The sequence below is a fragment of the Paroedura picta genome, chromosome 7 (genome assembly GCF_049243985.1).
Source record: "Paroedura picta isolate Pp20150507F chromosome 7, Ppicta_v3.0, whole genome shotgun sequence".
Classification (NCBI taxonomy): domain Eukaryota; kingdom Metazoa; phylum Chordata; class Lepidosauria; order Squamata; family Gekkonidae; genus Paroedura; species Paroedura picta.
Genome location: NC_135375.1, coordinates 32306199 through 32326101, shown reverse-complemented (window position 1 = coordinate 32326101; position 19903 = coordinate 32306199). Strand labels below are relative to the sequence as shown.

The 19903-nt window shown below is 38.7% G+C and overlaps 1 protein-coding gene across 2 annotated transcripts in view; it reads right to left on the bottom strand.

Moving 5' to 3' along the window:
- The window catches only part of HOMER1 (homer scaffold protein 1), a 79920-nt gene that overhangs the window by 28315 nt on the left and 31702 nt on the right, over positions 1 to 19903 (bottom strand). For both annotated transcript variants that reach the window (XM_077347313.1, XM_077347312.1), the window contains 3 exons: positions 19495 to 19626; positions 16463 to 16555; positions 11429 to 11571 (listed from right to left, as the gene is read on the bottom strand). In XM_077347313.1, coding sequence (XP_077203428.1) covers positions 11429 to 11571; positions 16463 to 16555; positions 19495 to 19626 — 368 coding nt within the window. The remainder of the gene's footprint in view (positions 1 to 11428; positions 11572 to 16462; positions 16556 to 19494; positions 19627 to 19903) is intronic.

The following is a 19903-nucleotide window of genomic DNA, read 5'->3' as shown; positions in this document are numbered from 1 at the left end:
TGCAGTGATCTTGGAGCCCAGAAAAATAAAATCTGTCACTACCTCCATTTCTTCCCCATCTATTTGCCAGGAGTTGAGAGGGCCGATTGCCATGATCTTTGTTTTCTTGATGTTGAGTTTCAAGCCAACTTTTGCACTCTCCTCCTTCACCCGCATCAACAGGCTCTTTAGTTCCTCTTCACTTTCTGCCATTAGAGTGGTATCATCTGCATATCTGAGGTTGTTGATATTTCTCCCTGCAATCTTGATCCCAATTTGTGACTCCTCTAATCCCGCCTTTCTCATGATGTGCTCCGCATGCAAGTTAAATAGGCAAGGCGACAGTATACAACCTTGCCGAACTCCTTTCTCAATTTTGAACCAATCAGTGATTCCATGCCCGGTTCTCACTGTTGCTTCTTGACCTGCATATAGGTTTCTCAAGAGACAGATAAGATGCTCTAGTATTCCCATCTCTTTAAGAACTTGCCATAATTTGTTGTGCTCCACACAATCAAAGGCTTTAGCATAATCAATAAAGCAGAAGTAGATGTTTTTCTGGAACTCCCTAGCTTTCTCCATGATCCAGCGTATGTTGGCAATTTGATCTCTAGTTCCTCTGCCTCTTTGAAATCCTGCCTGTACTTCTGGAAGTTCATGGTCCACATATTGCTGGAGTCTAGCTTGTAGGATTTTGCTAGCATGAGAAATGAGTGCAATGGTGCAGTAATTTGAGCATTCTTTGGCATTGCCCTTCTTTGGGATTGGAATGTAAACTGATCTTTTCCAATCCTGTGGCCATTGCTGAGTTTTCCAAATTTGCTGGCATATTGAGTCTAACAATACGAAAAATGAAGAAAGGTTCAAAACATAAACAGAGAAAAACAGAACTTTTCCAAGGCAATTGGTACAATAAATTTTATATGTCAATAATTTTTTTTTTAAGGTTGGTCCTTAAAAAATTATTGACATATAAAATTTATTGTACCAATTGCCTTGGAAAGGTTCTGTTTTTCTCGGCATATTGAGAGTAGCACTTTTACGGCATCGTCTTAAATAGTTCAACTGGAATGCTGTCACCACCAATAGCTGTATTGTTGCTAGTATTCCTAAGGCCCATTTGACTTCACATTCCAGGATGTCTGGCTCCAGGTCAGTAACTACCCCATTGTGGTTATAAGGGGTGTTAAACTCGTATAGCTCCTCTGTATAATTTTGCCATCTTTTTTTAAAATCTGCTTCTGTGAGGTCCCTACCATTTTGGTCCTTTATTATACCCATCTTTGCATGAAATGTTCTCTTCATATCTCCAATTTTCTTGAAAAGATCTCTAGTCCTCCCCATTCTATTGTTTTCTTCTATTTGTTTGCACTGTTCATTTAAGAAGGCATTCTTATCTCTTCCAGCTATTCTTTGGAATTCAGCATTCAGTTGGGTGTTTCTTTCTCTTTCTCCCTTGCCTTTCACTTCCCTTCTCTCCTCAGCTATTTGTAAAGCTTCCTCAGACAGGCATTTTGCTTTCTTGCATTTCTTTTTCTTTGGGATGGTTTTAGTTGCTACCTTTTGTACAATGTTGCGAACCTCTGTCCATAGTTCTTCAGGCACTCGGTCTATCAGATCTAATTCCTTAAATCTATTTGTCACCTCTACTGCATATTCGTCAGGGATATGATTTAGTTCATGCCTGAGTGGCCTAGTGTTTTTCCCTACTTTCTTCAATTTAAGCCTAAATTTTGCAACAAGAAGCTGATGATCTGAACCACAATCAGCTCCTGGTCTTGTTTTTACTGACTGTATAGAACTTCTCCATCTTTGGCTGCAGAGCATAGTCAATCTGATTTCTGTGTTGACCGTCTGGTGATGTCCATGTGTAGAGTAGTCTCTTGGGTTGTTGGAAAAGAGTGGAAATGAGTAAAAACTTAATGTAGTTTCCCCCAGATACAATGGCTATTTTAGCAGGTGACTTCAATGCCAGAATTGTTAGTGGTAATAAAGCTTTGTAAGCTACTTGGCTAGGGTTTAGCCCTGAGGATAGTCTTTTCTCTCTGATACTCTCAGGTCATCAGAGGATAGTTGTATTAATATAGCAGGCCTGAAATTCCTTTGAATTTTCTTTATTAAAGGCATTCACCTTATTAAATGGATATACGGAGATTGATCATAGGGGAGATTTTACATTTTTAATGCCAGGGGGCAAGTGTTATTTATTACTTCCTGGTGGCTTTTGAATTTCTACACTTGTTAAAGAGCATTTCTGTGCAGGATTTTATGCACGGAGACCATTTACTCATCTCTCTGATTTTGATGTCTCGAGAGTTGCCTTCCCGTAAATCAGTGGTTCTCAGCCTTCCTAATGCTGCAGCCCTTTAATACAGTTCCTCATGTTGTGGTGACCCTCAACCATAAAATTATGCAAGTGTTCTTTCACAGAAATTAAACTGAAACTGACCAATGGCATTAAGAGCTATTGTTCATGATTGTATATAAACTGTTCCCCCCCCCCCGGGGTTTCTCCGTTCAGTTCTGCCTCTTGTCCCACCATGCCAATCTCGCTCTTTTCTGCTGCCCCAGACAGATGAACGCTCTATCCCGATCTACCCCGCAAGGCTGTTGTGTGGATGGTGCCCCCCTGGGCCAAGCTGCTTGCCTTGCTGCAACCCCTATGAAAGGGTTGTTTGACCCCTCAAAGGGGTCCCGACCCCCAGGTTGACAACCACTGCCATAAATGGATAATGACAATTGTTACAATAGAATAAAGAAATATGTCAAGACCATTTCTCCTAGCAATTGGAAGGGAGAATTCAGAACATGCTGCAGTCAACTGAAATCAACTGTATCATGGATGACATTTTTAGATATTCTTCAGTTATATCCTCATTACAGCTCCTATATGATCTCTTTACCTTATTTGAGCCTTTCTGTCGATGCCCATTTAAGCCCACAAACATGTCTGAACCTCAGAAAAGAAAGAAGGGATTCGATTCTGAATGCAAAGTATGAAAAGAAGGATTCAGTAATTGCATAGGTAATCTAAAAGATAATACTTTATATAATCTAGGGCAGAGGTAGTCAAACTGCGGCCCTCCAGATGTCCATGGACTACAGTTCCCAGGAGCCCCTGCCAGCGAATGCTGGCAGGGGCTCCTGGGAATTGTAGTCCATGGACATCTGGAGGGCCGCAGGTTGACTATCCCTGATCTAGGGGAATTATTGGGCCTCAAAAAAAGAGATACAAAAAATTAATTCAGGATAAAGAGAAGAAAAGTCAAAGGCCTGGAATCTCCTTATTATATCACTTAACAACAATGGTTTATCAAATTTTGAAAAGTTGTTTCTACGGCCACGACTTTGAGATCCAACTTGTGATCAAGTATCTCTGCTTCCAGATATTTTTTAGGAGCTGTTTTGCTCTAGTTCTTTCAACAATATTCGGGTAGAGCACAGTATTCTGGATCCCCCCTCAATTGGGCCCCTGCCCTGGAGAAAGTTTGATCAAATGAGAGCTGGCAAGGCACCTCATTCTGATTAGCTTCCCAAACTTATCCACTATGGTGGGGAAGAATTTCAGCAACTGTTTTCTATCAGATAAATCAGACAGGATAGACCCTCTCCCCACAGTGTGGAAGCATTTGATAACTATTGGCCAATTAGACACATATCAAAAATTAGTGGAATGGATCCCCCCCCAAATCTTGGGCTGGAAACAAATTGGTTTTTGGAGAGGCTTTCCCACTATTGATCATTGTTTAACCCGCTTTCATCTAGCAGAAAATCATACAGCTAAGTCCAGGTGGGAAGCTTTACATGGTCTTTATGGATCTTAAAGGGAGAATTTGATTCAGTCAGCTGAAGCAAGCTGTGAGAGAAACTGGTGGGTCTCTCAATTGCTAAATGGCTAATTAAGATCCTAAACACCAGGGCCACTGATCAAGGGATAAATCTCAGAGGGTTTCACCACTGACAGGGGGTGAAGCAAGGCCTGTTTACTTGCTCCCCTTCTTGTCAATTTATATCTAAACTAGCCATCAAGGGTACGTCTGGTTGCTGTGACAGGAACGAGGTGAGACTATTACACTCTGCAAGCCAAAATACTGTGGAAAACGTTGGGAAACCAAAGCCAAGTTAGGAAGAACAGAACAGGTACTTGAGAGAATGTTAATGGTGGAAGCAAGAAGTTGAAAAAAGGAAGAAGCAAGGAAAAATAGGTACTATTGATAAAATATATATGGTTGTGATTTTGAGAATTACAAATATCAAATACAACTGTAACATGTAAAGTAAAATGCAAACCAATCTACAAAAGGTAAAGTTCTGTGTAAATTTTTAATGAATGCCCATAAGTAAAACATGGACAAGCAGCAAACTTTGAGTTACAGTAATGGATATTCATACAGCATTTTCAACTCGTTTGCTATACAGACAATACAAAGATGTAACCATTATTTGAAATAACCCTTTTTCTATATCAGATTTTTAAAATTCAGTGCAGAAAAAAACCACTTTTAATAAACAGGCAATAAAATTACCAAAGTTCTAGTTCTGTTGATCAATACATTTTTCCAAAATATGAGATATTCAAATTTTCTAATAAATTTAAGATACATGGCACAGATTACTGAAGCATATTCAGGAACATCTTCAATTAAGTGATGGCAAGCAATTTTGAAAGGACTCCTCTTATCTTCAAGGAGTGGTAATCCATCTATTTACTCACCCATATTTTTTTTTAAATAAAAATTTGATTTAAGCACCAGAATTCACATTTTAACCAGTGTGCTAGATTTCTTGTAGACAAGATCATATATATAAGTAAATTTCTGAAACAAAAATCACATGCAAATACAAAGGTGTGTTTTTGTTTGTGTGTTTGTTTTGGCTTTCCAGCAGATTCCCACAAGATTTCTTTGAAAAAAAGTATAGTATTCACATGCACCTTAAAATTAACTTTTAAGATTTATTCAATTTCTGGATAGTTTCTTTTTAAAGACCAGACTATATGCATTAAAACAGTATATGTGTCGTTTTTAGCTTATATGTAAAAAATGAACAATATGGAAATACCACCATTTAAAGACAGTAGTTACTGGACAAATGATATAATTAAATGCAATCGTTAAGCATGCTTTAGGTTTTATGGTAGTATTAATCCAATACTTATTTACCAATTGCTATTATTACACTGATAAAACTTTTACTGTTAAAATAAGTTTTCTGTTGAATGTTCATTGTACTGTACTGCATATGAAAGTTATAATGCAAACCACCCTCAGCCGAAAGGGATAGCAGGATATAAATATAATAAATGAATATAAAAATAAATAATAAGATTAAATTATTATTATTATATTCCAAAGAACAATTACAGATTAATCATATCTATAAACCCAAAATCTTTAATTTGAAAGGCAATCCTGAGATTACTCATTTGCAAGTTCCACTAAAACCAACAGGACATAGGTACATGAAACATGCACAACTGAATCTTAACCTGCATTAGAACCATTAACTCAGGATAACCAGATAATAAAGCTATTAAAAATGCTAAAAGTTAATGCCATCTGTGGATTGGTTCAGATGCAACATGAAACCATGATTTATTTTAACTGTAGTTAATGATTGAGTTAGTAGGCAATCACTGATCACAGGATATGCCCATTTTGGTTTATCCTGGCTTTAGCACCCATGCTGTTTACCTCACCTGACACCCATAAGATACAACTGTGACATGAAGTGTTGCCTTCTGTTCTTAATTCTTATAGATTCCTGTCTTACTGCATACATATTGAGAATTTTAGCGAAATAATTTCAAAAAGAAAAAGCTGAAAGAGCTCATACTGTTCTTTAAGGGTCAAAACAAGAGAAGTGTTCTATTTATATATATATGTTATGAGATTTTAAAGATTTTTTCAAAAATATGTTTAGAAATTGCTTAATCTGAAAAAATAATGCTATATTTTAAAGTTTATATATATTTTAATAAACTGCTCCTCCAATGGTATAATATCCTTACCACGCCCACGGCGCCGCGGACTAAATAATTCGTTAAGCCCTTGGGGGGAGGGCTTTGTCCGTGATGAGGAAGGGGCCTGATTGGCCCCTTCCTCCGGACAGACCATCGGCCGGGCCAATCGGCAGGCGCAAAGCGCCTGCCGATTGGCCCGGCCGATTCCCAGCCTGCTGACAAGGAAGCAACTGCGAGCCATGCAGAGCACGGCTCGCAGTTGCTTCCTTGAGGGCGTCAGGCCCCCGACAAAGGGAGCCCCCGGCAGCCGCGTTCCGCGCGACTGCCGGGGGCTCCCTGGTCTAGCGCCCGCTGTATTTAGATACAGCGGGCTTGATTACTAGTAAACATATATTTCCCATATTATAGTGGCATTGACAGTAGATATCTGTGACATAGGGATAAACTAGATGTGACTTTTAAATGAATTTTATTAAGACTCTCAAAATGTGACTTTAATTCTCCTCACTCAGAAAGGAATTAATTTTCTAAGTGTCATAGGGGCCCAAATCATATCAGGACCGTGGGGGTGGGGGTTGGGGGAAAGGCGCAAACATCAGTGCAAGTGCAGTTCCCCTAATCTCCTGGGGCTGTTTTGGGTCAGGAAAACAGAATGGGGAGGAAGACTGAAGCCCTTCTGCACTGTGGTTCTGATCCTAATTGGGGTCCTGCAATGCTTTGAGAAATTAGTTACAGCAGCTATTTTCTGACTGAAGGACAAACAAGTTCGGTCAGAAAATGCCAGGTCTAGTTTGGCCCTTACAAGCAACAGTAAACTCAGAAATAGTATTTATTCATTTATTTAGATTTACATATGTAGCTCATATCTTTTCTCAAAGGTACAGGAAATAACTGAAGCAATTTAAAATACTGATGAAAAAGAGACCACAAATAACTCTCTCCCCACATCTATACTCTTCATCACTCCCGTAGTGCCTTGTTGGTTCAGTGAGGGCTACAGCTCAATGGTACAGCCAGTAGTTTGCATGCCTATGGTCTTAGGTTCAATCCTTGGCATCTCTAAGAGATTCCAGCAGGCTAGACTCCTTCTTGGGGCTTCAGACAACTGTTGACCGAGTACATTAATTAATGGTCCCAGTCCAGATGAGAAAGTTCTTTATGTTATATTCTTTCACTGAGGAGACAGCAATTGAAGAGCAGATGCACGTTGCCATGTGTGTTCTAACCTTGGGGCAACTTATATGGCAAAAATCAATTCTTGATTGCATTATTTCTTTGGCTCACAATTAAAACCAAAATAAAACTTTTGTTTGTCTTAATGCTGCCACTGGACTCAAACTTTGTTCAGTTAAAACAAGGTCTAAGAAACCAGGATTATACCCTCCTGCTGCCTCAGTCAGGGAGCAAACCTGAGTTACAAGCCCATGCCTTGTTCTTCTTGTCTAAATGTTATTTCTCCCACTTACCCTCTCCCACCATAGGATCCCCACAGATACACCCTGTTGTCTATCAATCAAAAGGAAAAGGATTTCAATGAGGTCAGTGGTATTTAATGGGAAGAGGGAGATGGGGAAGTTCCATCCTTCAAGCACTGCTCGCCCTCACTGCACATATTTAACTCACTAGCAATATGAAAATTCCCAAGCTCAATTTTAAAACTTTGATTAAAACTGAGTTTAAGTATGTCCATTTAAAATAAAAGTGCCTCAACAATGGAAACACGTAATGCAGAAACAGGGTAGAGGTAAGCTGGCAGAAGGGACGGGATGCAGGAGACAAAAAAACACAGTCTTTTGGCTTATATCAAACAAATAAACCACAGTTTCAGCTGAACTAGGGTCTATATAAGTGCAGGCCAACTGCTTTCCTGGCAGTGTTGGAAGACAAGAACAGGGCATATCATTGCAACTTATATTTAAGTTCTCATCTACAAGATATAATATACTTTAAATGCAAACTGCCTTGGTTTTCAAGCTGAGCTAAACTACTAAACTTTTTTTTACAACATTAAGCCTCACATTTTTACTCTAAAACTGTATATAGTTCTCTATATAATGTTTATTTTCATTATACAATTGTTTTATATCTGTTCTGCAAATTGAGACCAGAATTTTGCATTAAACCCTAATATTCAAATTTTTTAAAATTCACATAAATCATTTTTGGAAAAGAGCCCAGAACAAAGTAGCTGCCTGTAGTTTTGAACCATTAATACTTATTACAGCATTTGTTTTAACGTCTATTACCTCTGCATTTTTTTTCACCTGGAAAATCATCTTTTTAGATAAACAACTTGCTGCTTGGATGTAACTGTAACTAGCATGACATTCAGGAAACATCTTTTATTTTCAGCAAGTCAGTACTGGAAGACCAGTACTCTAAAGACTCTAAAGGAAAACAGCATAATACTATAAAGGAAGCTCTCTCATATCAAAACAGACTTTTGTTTAATAGTAATACAGGTAGTTTAAAAATAAGCCATAGTATCCTTGTTAACTAAAAACATTGTCATTAATTGCCAATAATTACCAAATATTTAAACTATTTTAAAAAGATTTACAGCTATGCAAAAGGGGAACTGTCAGGTACTAACGTTTCTGGCTTCTGTTTGTTTTTGGGTTTTTGCTGTCAAATAATGGCTGATTTACGGCAGCAACACCATAGGGTTTTCATGGCAGGTCAAGTTCAGAGGTTGTTTGCCATTGCCTGCCTTTGCGTAGTGACTATGGTATTTCTTTGTGGTCTCCCTGCTAGATACTAACCAGGGCTGACCCTGTTTAGTTTCTGAGATTTGATAAGATCAAGGGACCAAGGGACCAAGCCCTATGAAGATAGGCTGAGGGACTTGGGAATGTTCAGCCTGGAAAAAAGGAGGTTGAGAGGGGACATGATAGCCCTCTTTAAGTATTTGAAAGATTGTCACTTGGAGGAGGGCAGGATGCTGTTTCCGTTGGCTGCAGAGGAAAGGATGCACAGTAATGGGTTTAAACGACAAATACAACAATATATGCTAGATATCAGGAAAAAATTTTTCACAGTCAGAGTAGTTCAGCAGTGGAATAGGCTGCCTAAGGAGTTGGTGAGCTCCCCCTCACTGGCAGTCTTCATGCAAAGGTTGGATACACTTTTCTTGGATGCTTTAGGATGCCTTGGCCTGACCCTGCGTTGAGAAGGGGGTTGTGGACTAGCCCCTTCCAACTCTATGATTCTGTGATTCTGTGAAAATCAGGCTAGTCTGAGCTATCAGGGTCAGTCTGTGGCTTCTGCTTGCCATCTACCAAGTCATTGCACTTATCTTAGTTTTGCCAACTTAACTAAATTCCCTCTAGATGGCTAGAGATCTAGTAAATGTGTTGCACATAAGCATGCAAACAAACATACACACCTGGAATAATATGCATGGGTTCTATAAATAGCATTCAAATCTGCTGTACACAGTGCCTGGAATTGAGAGCATATCTCCACATCAGATGGGAGATCCACATTAAGATCTCTCACTGAATTGGAAGAATGCTAGAAAAACTGATGTGCAGGATAATAAAAGTCTTCCCCTGTACCAAATTTCTAATTTGGGTTTCCAAAACTATTTGTTCCTGTTAAGGGATGGGCAGACATCCATATTATACCTGACTTTTCCCTAAAAGAAAATCTGGAGTAGGTGGGATAAAGACACAATTTCCATTGGGGATATAGCACAGGAAAAAAAGCCCTCATTCCCTCACACTTCAGACATAATCCAAATCTCCTCTCCCCATACAACTTCTTTCTGAAATTAAATAATACATCAGAAGACTGAGACCTCAATTTAACAGGTAGCAATAAGACCATGTGCCATTCAACTGCTTGAGATGGTGTTGGGGAGAAGAAGGGAGGGAACCGGGTTTTAAGCAACTGAAAACAAGTCCATTGGTTTTAGAAGTTTACCACTGTACTCCAACTTAAGTACAGAAAGGAAAGTTGCATAAATTCACTTATGAAACATTTCAAATCCAGTCTTTATAAATGGGTGAAGAGACTTGCCTGCTCATATTCACATATCACAATACTGATTTAATATATATTTAAATCACAACATTGTGAAATATAACTATACATTTTAATAGCTAGTAATGTGATACTTTTCTATAAAACACATTTGTTGTAAAAATATTTATTTTGCTGTTCAAGAATTCTGAAAACGTCATTTGCATTACTAAGAAGCAGGCAAAATATGTATTAATTTAAAAAAAAATTGTCTGTGTTCCAAAGTGAAAACCACACAGTTTCTCCTCAAAAGAATCTCTGATCATTTTTGAAATAAATGTTAACTATTTGCTTGTTAGGAAGAAGTGCAAAATCTGAAGCTTTTGTTTTAAAAGCCTCACTTTTTATTTAAATAGCCCTTTGCATACCACGAATCCATCATTTCAAGGCTGCAACATAGCATATAGTCACTCATTTAAAATGATAATAAAAATATTTAAAGACCTTTAAAACTCATTAATTCTATTAAAGCCTCAGGCTTTTAAAATATTGCTTCCCATGAACATGAATAAAGTGCTTTTACTAAAATATTTTGTTTCAGTAGTGATACCTTGAACCTCAAGAGTAGCTCTGTTCACCTTTGTGTTTAGTTTATAAGAAAAAATAATTATGCATATGCTCCTCTCCGTTTTATTTGAAACAGGCTGCTGTAAGCCATTTTTTTTTAAATTAGAAAATAGCCCATGTTTTTCTAAGGCCATTCCAAAGTTTTGTTACACTGCTCGTCACATCATGAGGATAAAGCCTGTCTGAATGCCTACTCTACCAAAAACATTTGCCCACAACCATTCTAAAACAGGAGCTTGTGTCTCACCACTTTTTCTAATGCCTAAACAGGCATCAACAGCAGCTATGATGACCAAATTTGGCCAATCTACAAGGCTTTCATTTCTCCCTGCCACCTGGAATGTTGCAACTGTGTGCTCCAGGAGGCAGGAGTTCTAGGATATGTGGTCACAGCAGGTTCCCCTGGAAATTGCATGTACCATGCATCTGAGACACTGACAGTGCTGTGTGCACAAGGGGGTCTGGTATATGTAGTTTCTAGGGTAGCTGGTGATCAGGCAGAATATGCCAGAGCTCTTTTCTAGCCAGTGCACACTCAGAAAATCCATCAACATTTCAAGCCATAAAAAATCACATTCTGAACCATGTAATAATAAATACTACCACCATCACTAAAAAACCTAAAGCTCAGATTAACAACAAAAGAAAACATTCGCTGGTGGAGTGTGACTTGCTGATTTTGCTGCAACAGTTCCTATTTTTGGGAGACAAGCAGCATTAGGCAGAAGGAACTGCTCCAGTAAAATGGTAAGCAAAATTAACTGCACACATGGCTCTCCTCTCCCACAATGCACTTGTCCCATAGAGCAAGCATTAAGTCTCATTGAATTTTATATTTTGAAAAATGGGGGGGAAGGGTCCTTTTACTTAATAAGGATGTGTGAATGGAATTTGTACCTATGCGCAAATGGCAAAGCATTCTGGGTGGGTTCAGCCCTTGGTTCTGAGTTTTGGGTCACTTCTGGAGTTGTTCTTTCATCATCTGTCCCATTAATGCTCTCAGGCGTAAGAGGAGATTGAATATCACCTCCTGCAGATTCCTTAAAGAAAGAAGGTAATGGTTACACATTGATTTTTGTGCACAATATATACTCAACAGATAAAACTTCTGAGTACAGCAGTGCAATAATACATTACAACTACCATATGTTTAGTGGATGTAAGAAACTGGACAAACACTGGACATTAAGTTAGAAATGATCAAGCTCTAATTTGACCTTTCTGGGCAAGATTATAGAGAGCATGGTTGCAGAACAACTCCAGATCTATCTGACTGACTCATCCACTCTAGACCACTTTCAGTGTGGTTTTGGGATGGTTTATGGACCAGAGATAGTGCTGGTGAATTTAGATGATCTCTGGACTTTGAGATGGGTGTCAATTTTCTTACTGGATATATCACTATATCACTCTTGTGGATGTTGCCATCTTGTTGAGGTGTTTGGAGGAAAAAGCAGGGATTAAGGGATTATTTTGGATTGGTTTAAATTATTCCTTCTGAGCAGGATTTAGAAGGTTGCTGTTGGGAGACCAATTGTCATCAGTGTGGTACTTGTTCTGTGGGGCTCTGCAAGGCTCAGTTTTGTCCCCCGTGCTATATAATTTGAAAGTAAAATCCTTAGGAGAAAATTGTAACAATTACTCCTGAAACCAATTCATGGTGCTGGTTTTGACCTTTAAAGCCCTTCCTAGTTTTGGACCAGAGTATTTGAAGGACTGTCTTCGCCCATATATTCCTGGAAGGGTAGTAAGATCACAGGAAGGCATCTTCTTGACTGTCCTATGGCCCAGAGATGCTTATCTGGTGGGGACCTAAGAGAAGGCCCTTTCAGTGACAGCTACATGATTATGGAACAACCTGCCTAGGGAGGTTCACCTGGCTCCCTCACTTTCAGCTTTTATGAAGCAGCTGAAGACAGTTTTAATCAGGGTAGCCTACTGACTTTTAAACTATTGATTTTAAATTAGTTATTTTATAAATTTTGTGTTTTACTGCAATTTATATTATTTATCTAACTTCTATACCACCCTTCCCAACAATTAGAACCTATCCTGAATTCCTGAAAGGCAGAAAGGTGGCTAATAAGTGTTTTAAATTTATTATCAGAAGTTAATGGATCATCTGTTTCATACCCATCTAATTGGCAACCAAGAGTTCAGTTCAAGGTATTGGTTATCACCTACAATGTCTTTAATGGCTATGTTTCCAACAGGACTGCCTTCCCTGCTATGTTCTACCATGACTACTCATCTTAGCAAATACTTTCCTAGCTGTTGTCCTACAAATAGGAAAGACTGGCAACAGCCCACACGCATGCAATTATTGGTGGTGGCCACCTTATAAGTGGGGAATAACTTTTATATTTTTTAATATTGTATAATCTACTTTGAGCAATAGTGAGAACAGAGGACCGTAAATAAGGAAATTAAAAGAGAAGATATCACTTTTGTTTTCTATTTATAGCCTGAGGTTGAAAGATTCAAGAGCACAGCCTCTGTTTAACAGGTCATTAAATAACTTCTAGTCACAATGACTGAAAGGCTATGCTGCTACAATGAGGCTGAAGTACTCATAGGTAGATGTGGAAAATTGTTGGGGCAATTTTTTATATAATATTCATTTTGTATATTTAATAATTTCTTCCTTGAGCCTTCAAGCACAATTACTATTAAACTGTCAGTGCCACAAGACTTCTGCGGAGTACTGCACAAAGCTGACAGATATAAGAACATAATGGACCATTTCAAGATACTAAATTAATGTATTAGGAAAATGCAAACTCAACAGCAGTAATTAATTGAACCCACTAACAATAATACAAAGAAACACACTGCTATGAGCTCCAGTTGGGGCATATAATTCCATATTCTTCAGCATTCATTTGTAAGAACTCTGATAGAGAAAAAAAAGTATGGTGTTTCTCACATATCAGGTGAACTTAAGACGAAGAATACCCATTGTGCTCTTGTTCATACTTTGTTTTTTAACACTTGGTAGAACTGGTGTGCTGGATGGTTATTTTACACAGTAGTAAAACATCTTAAAACAAGCCTGGTTTTCTGACATTTTCCTTCTACTTGAATAGTATCTGTGTAGATTTTTGCCCCTGGAAATTACTTACCCTTTTCACTTCAGTGGTGCTGTTTTAAGCTGATTCTTCCCTATTTTTACCCATGGTGCATGTGTGAGTATACAAATATAGCACAAGGAACAGGTCTGTGATGCTACCACTGGCACATGTGGAAGCATCAAGTAAGGCCATAACAAAAACCAGAGGACCAATGTTGGTTGAAGGTGATGTAAAACACTGAGCTATCATGACACTGATTAAACATGTACAAGATACACTCTAGTTAGGGGTAGTCAACCTGTGGTCCTCCAGATGTCCATGGACTACAATTCCCACGAGCCCCTGCCAGTAAACACTGGCAGGGGCTCATGGGAACTTTAGTTCATGGACATCTGGAGGACCACAGGTTGACTACCCCTGCAGTATATTAACTTAATTAAAATGGTCTACCACTGTATAAACTTATCTCAGATTGCATTATGATTTGTACAATATAGGCAGGACTAGGATTAAAAGATAGGAAAGAAAAGCAACTGGCCAGGGCCCCATGGAAAGTAATATCACATTTTTAAAAAAAAAAGGGAGTCCAAAACTTAGTGTTTCAGAAGAAATGTGGCTCTGACTAAGATCCTGTAGCATGTTAGACTACCTGTACTGAATCAGACCATTAACCCATCAATGTCTGTATTGCCTACTCTGACTGGCAGTGGCTTTCCAATGTCTCCAGCAGAGTTCTGTCACATCAATTACAACTTGAGCCTTTTAAGTAGAGATTAAATGTGGGACCTTTAGCATACAAAACAGCTCTTTAATTGAATTATAGCTACTCCTCAAGAAAAGTTAGGTGTTTTTTACAGCAAAGTCAGAAATTTAGATAGTAGGCATTGTCACTATTAGGACAAATGCAACTAAAGAAAGTATTAACATGTTAGAAAATATGTGAGCAATATCAAACAGGTGCATACTGTAGTAGGTCAATTAGTGTAAAACGTGTTAGTGTATATAAAGGCAGAGTCAAATTTGTTGTGGAAGATGCTACTGCAGAGTAAACGCTGATACAATTATTTGGGGAAATATATATATAAATGGCTTCTCTAGTAATAAAAGTTTTACAAGTCTGGAATTCAAACAGACATGTGGAAGATATTTCAGAGTTCCATATAGCAAACTAAAAACACACCTTTAATATTTGTTGGAAGTTTCATAACAGAAGAAACATGGATTTTGCAATATCTGTTTAGAACAAACATTTATCCTGTCTTTGACAAAGAAAATTCTTCATAAATACTTTCTCAACTATCACATATGTATGCATTAGAAAACCATGAGCTTTAATCCTAGAGAGCTGTCAGGCTGCAAGTTGCAGAACAATGGACTGACTGTAAAGAATTGCAGAATACGGCTCACAGAATGAATAATCTCTTCCTCATCTTCTTCAGCCTATCCCCCATTACCATCTAAAAGCTCTTCTGCAGCAATTCTCCTGGCACTAACTGAAGTATCTTCTGCTTCCATAAGAGCTACTGTGGATCTAATCTGCTGAGACCTTGATTTGCTCAGAAAGAGCATAAACATTAAGAGGGATATATATATACCAACTTTCAGTTATTTCTTTCTTTATTAAAATATTTATAGTTCCAGTGCAAAAAGTTCTGGGTGCAATAAGCCACACACACTCATTCACTCATTCTCATTATTCCTATATATAATGAATCACAGCAATTTGAGAACTACATATACTCCTAACTACTCAGATTTATTCCACCAAGGACTGTGAGCCTACACTTTTAGCCCTGCTATGCAAAGACCATTTTACACAGAAGACTTCTGCAAAGCAATAGAAGGCCTTCATAATTCACAGAAAGGCACCCGTCACCCAGACTACTATGTAGAAGGATTTGACTAGAGCAAATGGACTGATGGGGGGGTGGATGTCGAGGAGGAATTGCTAGGACTCATAATTATTGCAGTTTTATCTTGAAGGAAGGGAGAATAGCTAGCATATGCCAATCTAACCATCTCCTTCCTGTTCTCTCATCTCATATTTATGCAACAATGCCTACAACCCTTGCCACTGCTTTGTAATAGTCCCTCCCCACTGAACAGAGTGTGCTAATGAAGGATATGCCCCCCCCTTGTCAGGCAAAGCAACCCTAATTCCTCAAGGGTTCATATGCATTATGTCTAACTGGTTCCATCTTGCAGGTGTTCTTAATTGGGCCCCCACAGCCCAGAGGCCTCTTATCATCTTCAAGGCCAAAGTGTGAGCGGACTAATTGGTGCTGCATGAGAACTGGTGAGCCGCAGAATGGAAGAATCAAAGTACTGAAGTAGTTTTCTAGATGATTTTAGCTGGAAAGTGTTCTGATTAATTCATTGTCATTGCCTAACTCAGGTAGGCCAAAAACTATAATTGGTCCAGGAATTAGGAGACCAGAAGCTAGCTTGGATTTTTGGAAGAATCTATGGTCTGCTGTCAGCAACATAGAAAAATGCTTACACTAAGTCCTGCATCTGCATGAAGTACAGTTGTGCTATCCAATGCAACATCTGTTGTGTTAGGCAGTTAAGCTAGCATTTATTGTTTTTCTGAGTTATTTAATTTTAGAGAATTGTGTTGCTTACTAATATACATTGATAATTTCTAAATTTCTTATAATAAACTTTATATATCTTTACAAGAGTCTACTATTTGCACACACTGGCTCTAAGAGACACATGGGGTTTAGGTCTGGATGCCACGATATACTCTGCTATCAAATCCTCCTCCATCTGTAATAGCCAAATCATGCCTATTGAAAAAGAAGCTGGTTACATAGTAAATGCAATCTGAACAAAGATTTAGATGAAACAAACGCACCTGTGAGGGTGTACTTGTTAATTCCATCTTTTCTTGAGATTTCTCCTTAGCTAGTCTTGCAGCTTCCTTAAATTCCTGAAATTTTTCTGCAAACTGAAGGCAAAGATTACATAAATTACAACCATTACATACATTTTTCTATTGATTGCTCTGTCCTTCATGATCCTTTGGCCAAGGAAAACACATTTGTGCCCAGGCATCGTGATTTTCAACAATAACTGAAACCAACCATTAGAGATCATGTCTGAAAATCCTTCCTGAGGTGATTGTGCTCACACAGAAGTCTGTCTTCTGCTGGCATTCTGTTTGCAAACTGCAGTGTGACAAAGTTGCTCTGGATTATGAATGAGTGATGAGAGAGTAAACTAGTTCTGTTACCCCCCTGGCTTGTTGTAAAGGAGTTGGCTGGCTTTTTAGTGACTTGTTTAGTGGCTTTGATTTATTATCTAGCTATAAGCTGCCTACAGCAGGTCTCTGGCAAGCCAACATATAAGTTTTTAAAAATCTATTATTTTTATTGTTTTCATTTATATCTCTTTTCTCTCAATGGGGACCCCAAAAAGCTGCTTACATAATTCTCCTCCATTTTATCATCATTACCTCACACACACACATACACACCATGAGGGGGATGAGAGTCTGACAGGACACAGAAATAACACAAGCCAGAATACTCTGAATCTCACTAACTACTACACCATACAACTGCTAGTTTTCCCTGTTTTTACTTTGTAGTACCTATTGTCCCAACAAGATTTTTCATCATTCTTTCTATACTAGTGCTCATCTGTTCTCAAGCACAGCTTACTAGCCATCCACTGAGAGCAACATCCTCCCGCTGACAGTTTTTCCTAATTCTGTACCACAATCATAGGTGAATCATCTCTGTCTTCTCAGTATACAGAGTTCCTCAGTTCTTTTATCTTGGGAGGAAAACATTTTGCAAGTGTACAGGATTTGGTGGGACTGTTAATCCTTACATCTCTATTTTTAGCATATTATTCACACTCAAAATAAGAGGGAAGGGGCTATCTGCAGGGGTCAATGGAGACTACTGAAAGGAAGGAAGATAATGTTCTTTAACTTATATTTCATATGAACCCGACTTGCTTGCCTATGCATCTCTGTGAATTGTTCCAGCATACACTTAGTCCTCCTCACTGAGAAAGTGACCCCTTGTAGTATGCCAATCTAGTCATTTTGGCTTCCCACTTTTCAGTTCTTGGCTTGTACTTGTTTTGCCATGTGTTAATATTGCCTGGGTATCTATATGGCTCCACAGAACCACCTGCTGGGGTTATTCTGACAGGTTAAGCTGGCATTTCAGAGAGATTTGAATTCAAATTCCCTAACCTAGGTCAACTGCATGTCTCTTCAGGAAGTTCCCTAACCTAGGTCAACTGCATGTCTCTTCCAAAACACATACAAGATGTTGAACACATTGCCTGGCTACATTTCCAGCATTCACACACTTGTTCATGTATTTAATACAACCTGCATATTTCTGCTTTATTTAACTGCAAACACGGGTCAGCTGATACTTTTTCAGTACAAGACAGTATACCTAACCAAGCATTCAGTATCCTTTTCACAGATCTTATCTGCTAATTAAGGTGTGCAGTATTGATTTGTCCTCAGTCAGTTCCATTCCAGAACCATACTGGAAATAGCACAGAAGTCGAGTTACATCCTTTACCAAAGAAAAGGGAGAATTCACATCTGCTGGTAATGGGGAGTTTGCAGTTGTAGCCACAACAATGTTTACAAGAAACACTGCTGAGCTGTGTACAGCCTGAAAAAAGGGGGAGAATGCAAAGAAAATAAAACAAGGAAAATGATCAGAGGAAAACATGATTAAGTACAGAACTCCCTCACTTTCTCATTAGGCTGAAGCATGAGAGAAGAAAAAAAGAAAGGAAATGGTGCAAGGAAGGTTTTTTTTTTGTTTTCTTTTTAGAAGGGGAGACAGAATTATTGAAACAAAGGCAGTAAAAAAACAAAAAAACCCTGAGCAGAAAAGAGCTCTCCCTTCCCATTGGATCAAGCACAGTAGCATGATACCATCCTTCAAGGGAGACAATCTGAATGCCAATTTTACCCTACAGGTCCAGAATTTGCCAAAATTGGGGCACTACCACATATTGGCAAAAATAGAGTTACACCAGCTGAATGGCATAGCGCTAAACAGTATCATACTTCCCGGCCCCTCCTTACCTTTTTGCTGCCTCACTCTAGTCTGCCGCTTTTTCTTGTTTCTCACCCTCCACAAATGCTCCTGGAAATGGTGAAAGAGAGCAGCAACGCGCTTTACATGCGACTCTCTTCCGCCTGTCAATCAAGCCAGGCAGCCGATCCCCCTTCTCCTTGTTTTAAAGGTCCCATGTTGCCCACTAATTTTTCTTTTAAAAATTCATAGATCTCCATTTAAATTCCTATGCATCTAATCATAGATGCAGAGTGCCACCCCTTACAGAATCACGAGTCTTAATATTTTTTAAAAATTAATCTCGTTCCTGATTTTGGAGGGGGGGGTACTTTAGAAAGGCATGCTTTGTGTAAAAAATTTTTGGAGAAAATTTATTTCTGGCATCACCTGCATGCTTGTCTGCGTATTTGTTGCTCCAGGAAGTTTTTAAAAGAAATTCCAATCCCCAGAATCAAGGGAGATGGATGCGGGTGCGAGGGTGGGATGAGGCAGGCATCTTTAGCGCATTTGAGCCTCCATACCTTCCCTCTGCTGGTTGCTCTCCTGTAGCGTGCGCTAAATAGGTTGGGGAATCCACTTTATGCAATTCCCCAACTAGTGCTTTAAAATGGAGGATGTAGCCAGCCAGTTACTGCCCAGACGCTGGATGTTGACGACATCATATGGAGGGGCCAGAATATAACGACTTCAGGATTTGCTTAGAAATTCTTGGACCTTTGGATAACATTTTCTTTCTTAAGAATATACTACATAACACTTCAGAACCATTTTGAGATATTCCAAGGCAGCCCCTAAGCAGTTGAAGTTGCACATTTACCGTACTTACTTTTGAAAGATGGTGTTCAGAGGAAAATCCCAAGCCATAAACAGTATTTGCTCTGCTATCTGCCCACTGGCCAAACTTCTGTGATGTTTTTGTGAATGTCATGTTGGGCGTGATGGTACTATTTATTATTGCCTATTAAAAAGGAGGCATAGACTTGAGATTACTAAAATAGTCTATAATGTAGTTCAGCTGCCTAATTAAAGAACCAAATGTTAGGCATCAAGTAGCATTTCAAAGTTAAATGCAAGATAATCATCCCTTACATGTGAAATCTTATGTTCACTAGTACACTGAAACAGTAAGTAGGAAGACTGTAGGACTGATAGACTGCTGTCACAAAAGGATCTGATATTACATAAACATACTGTTTAAGACAATAACATTCTGAACACATCATAAACACTTTCTT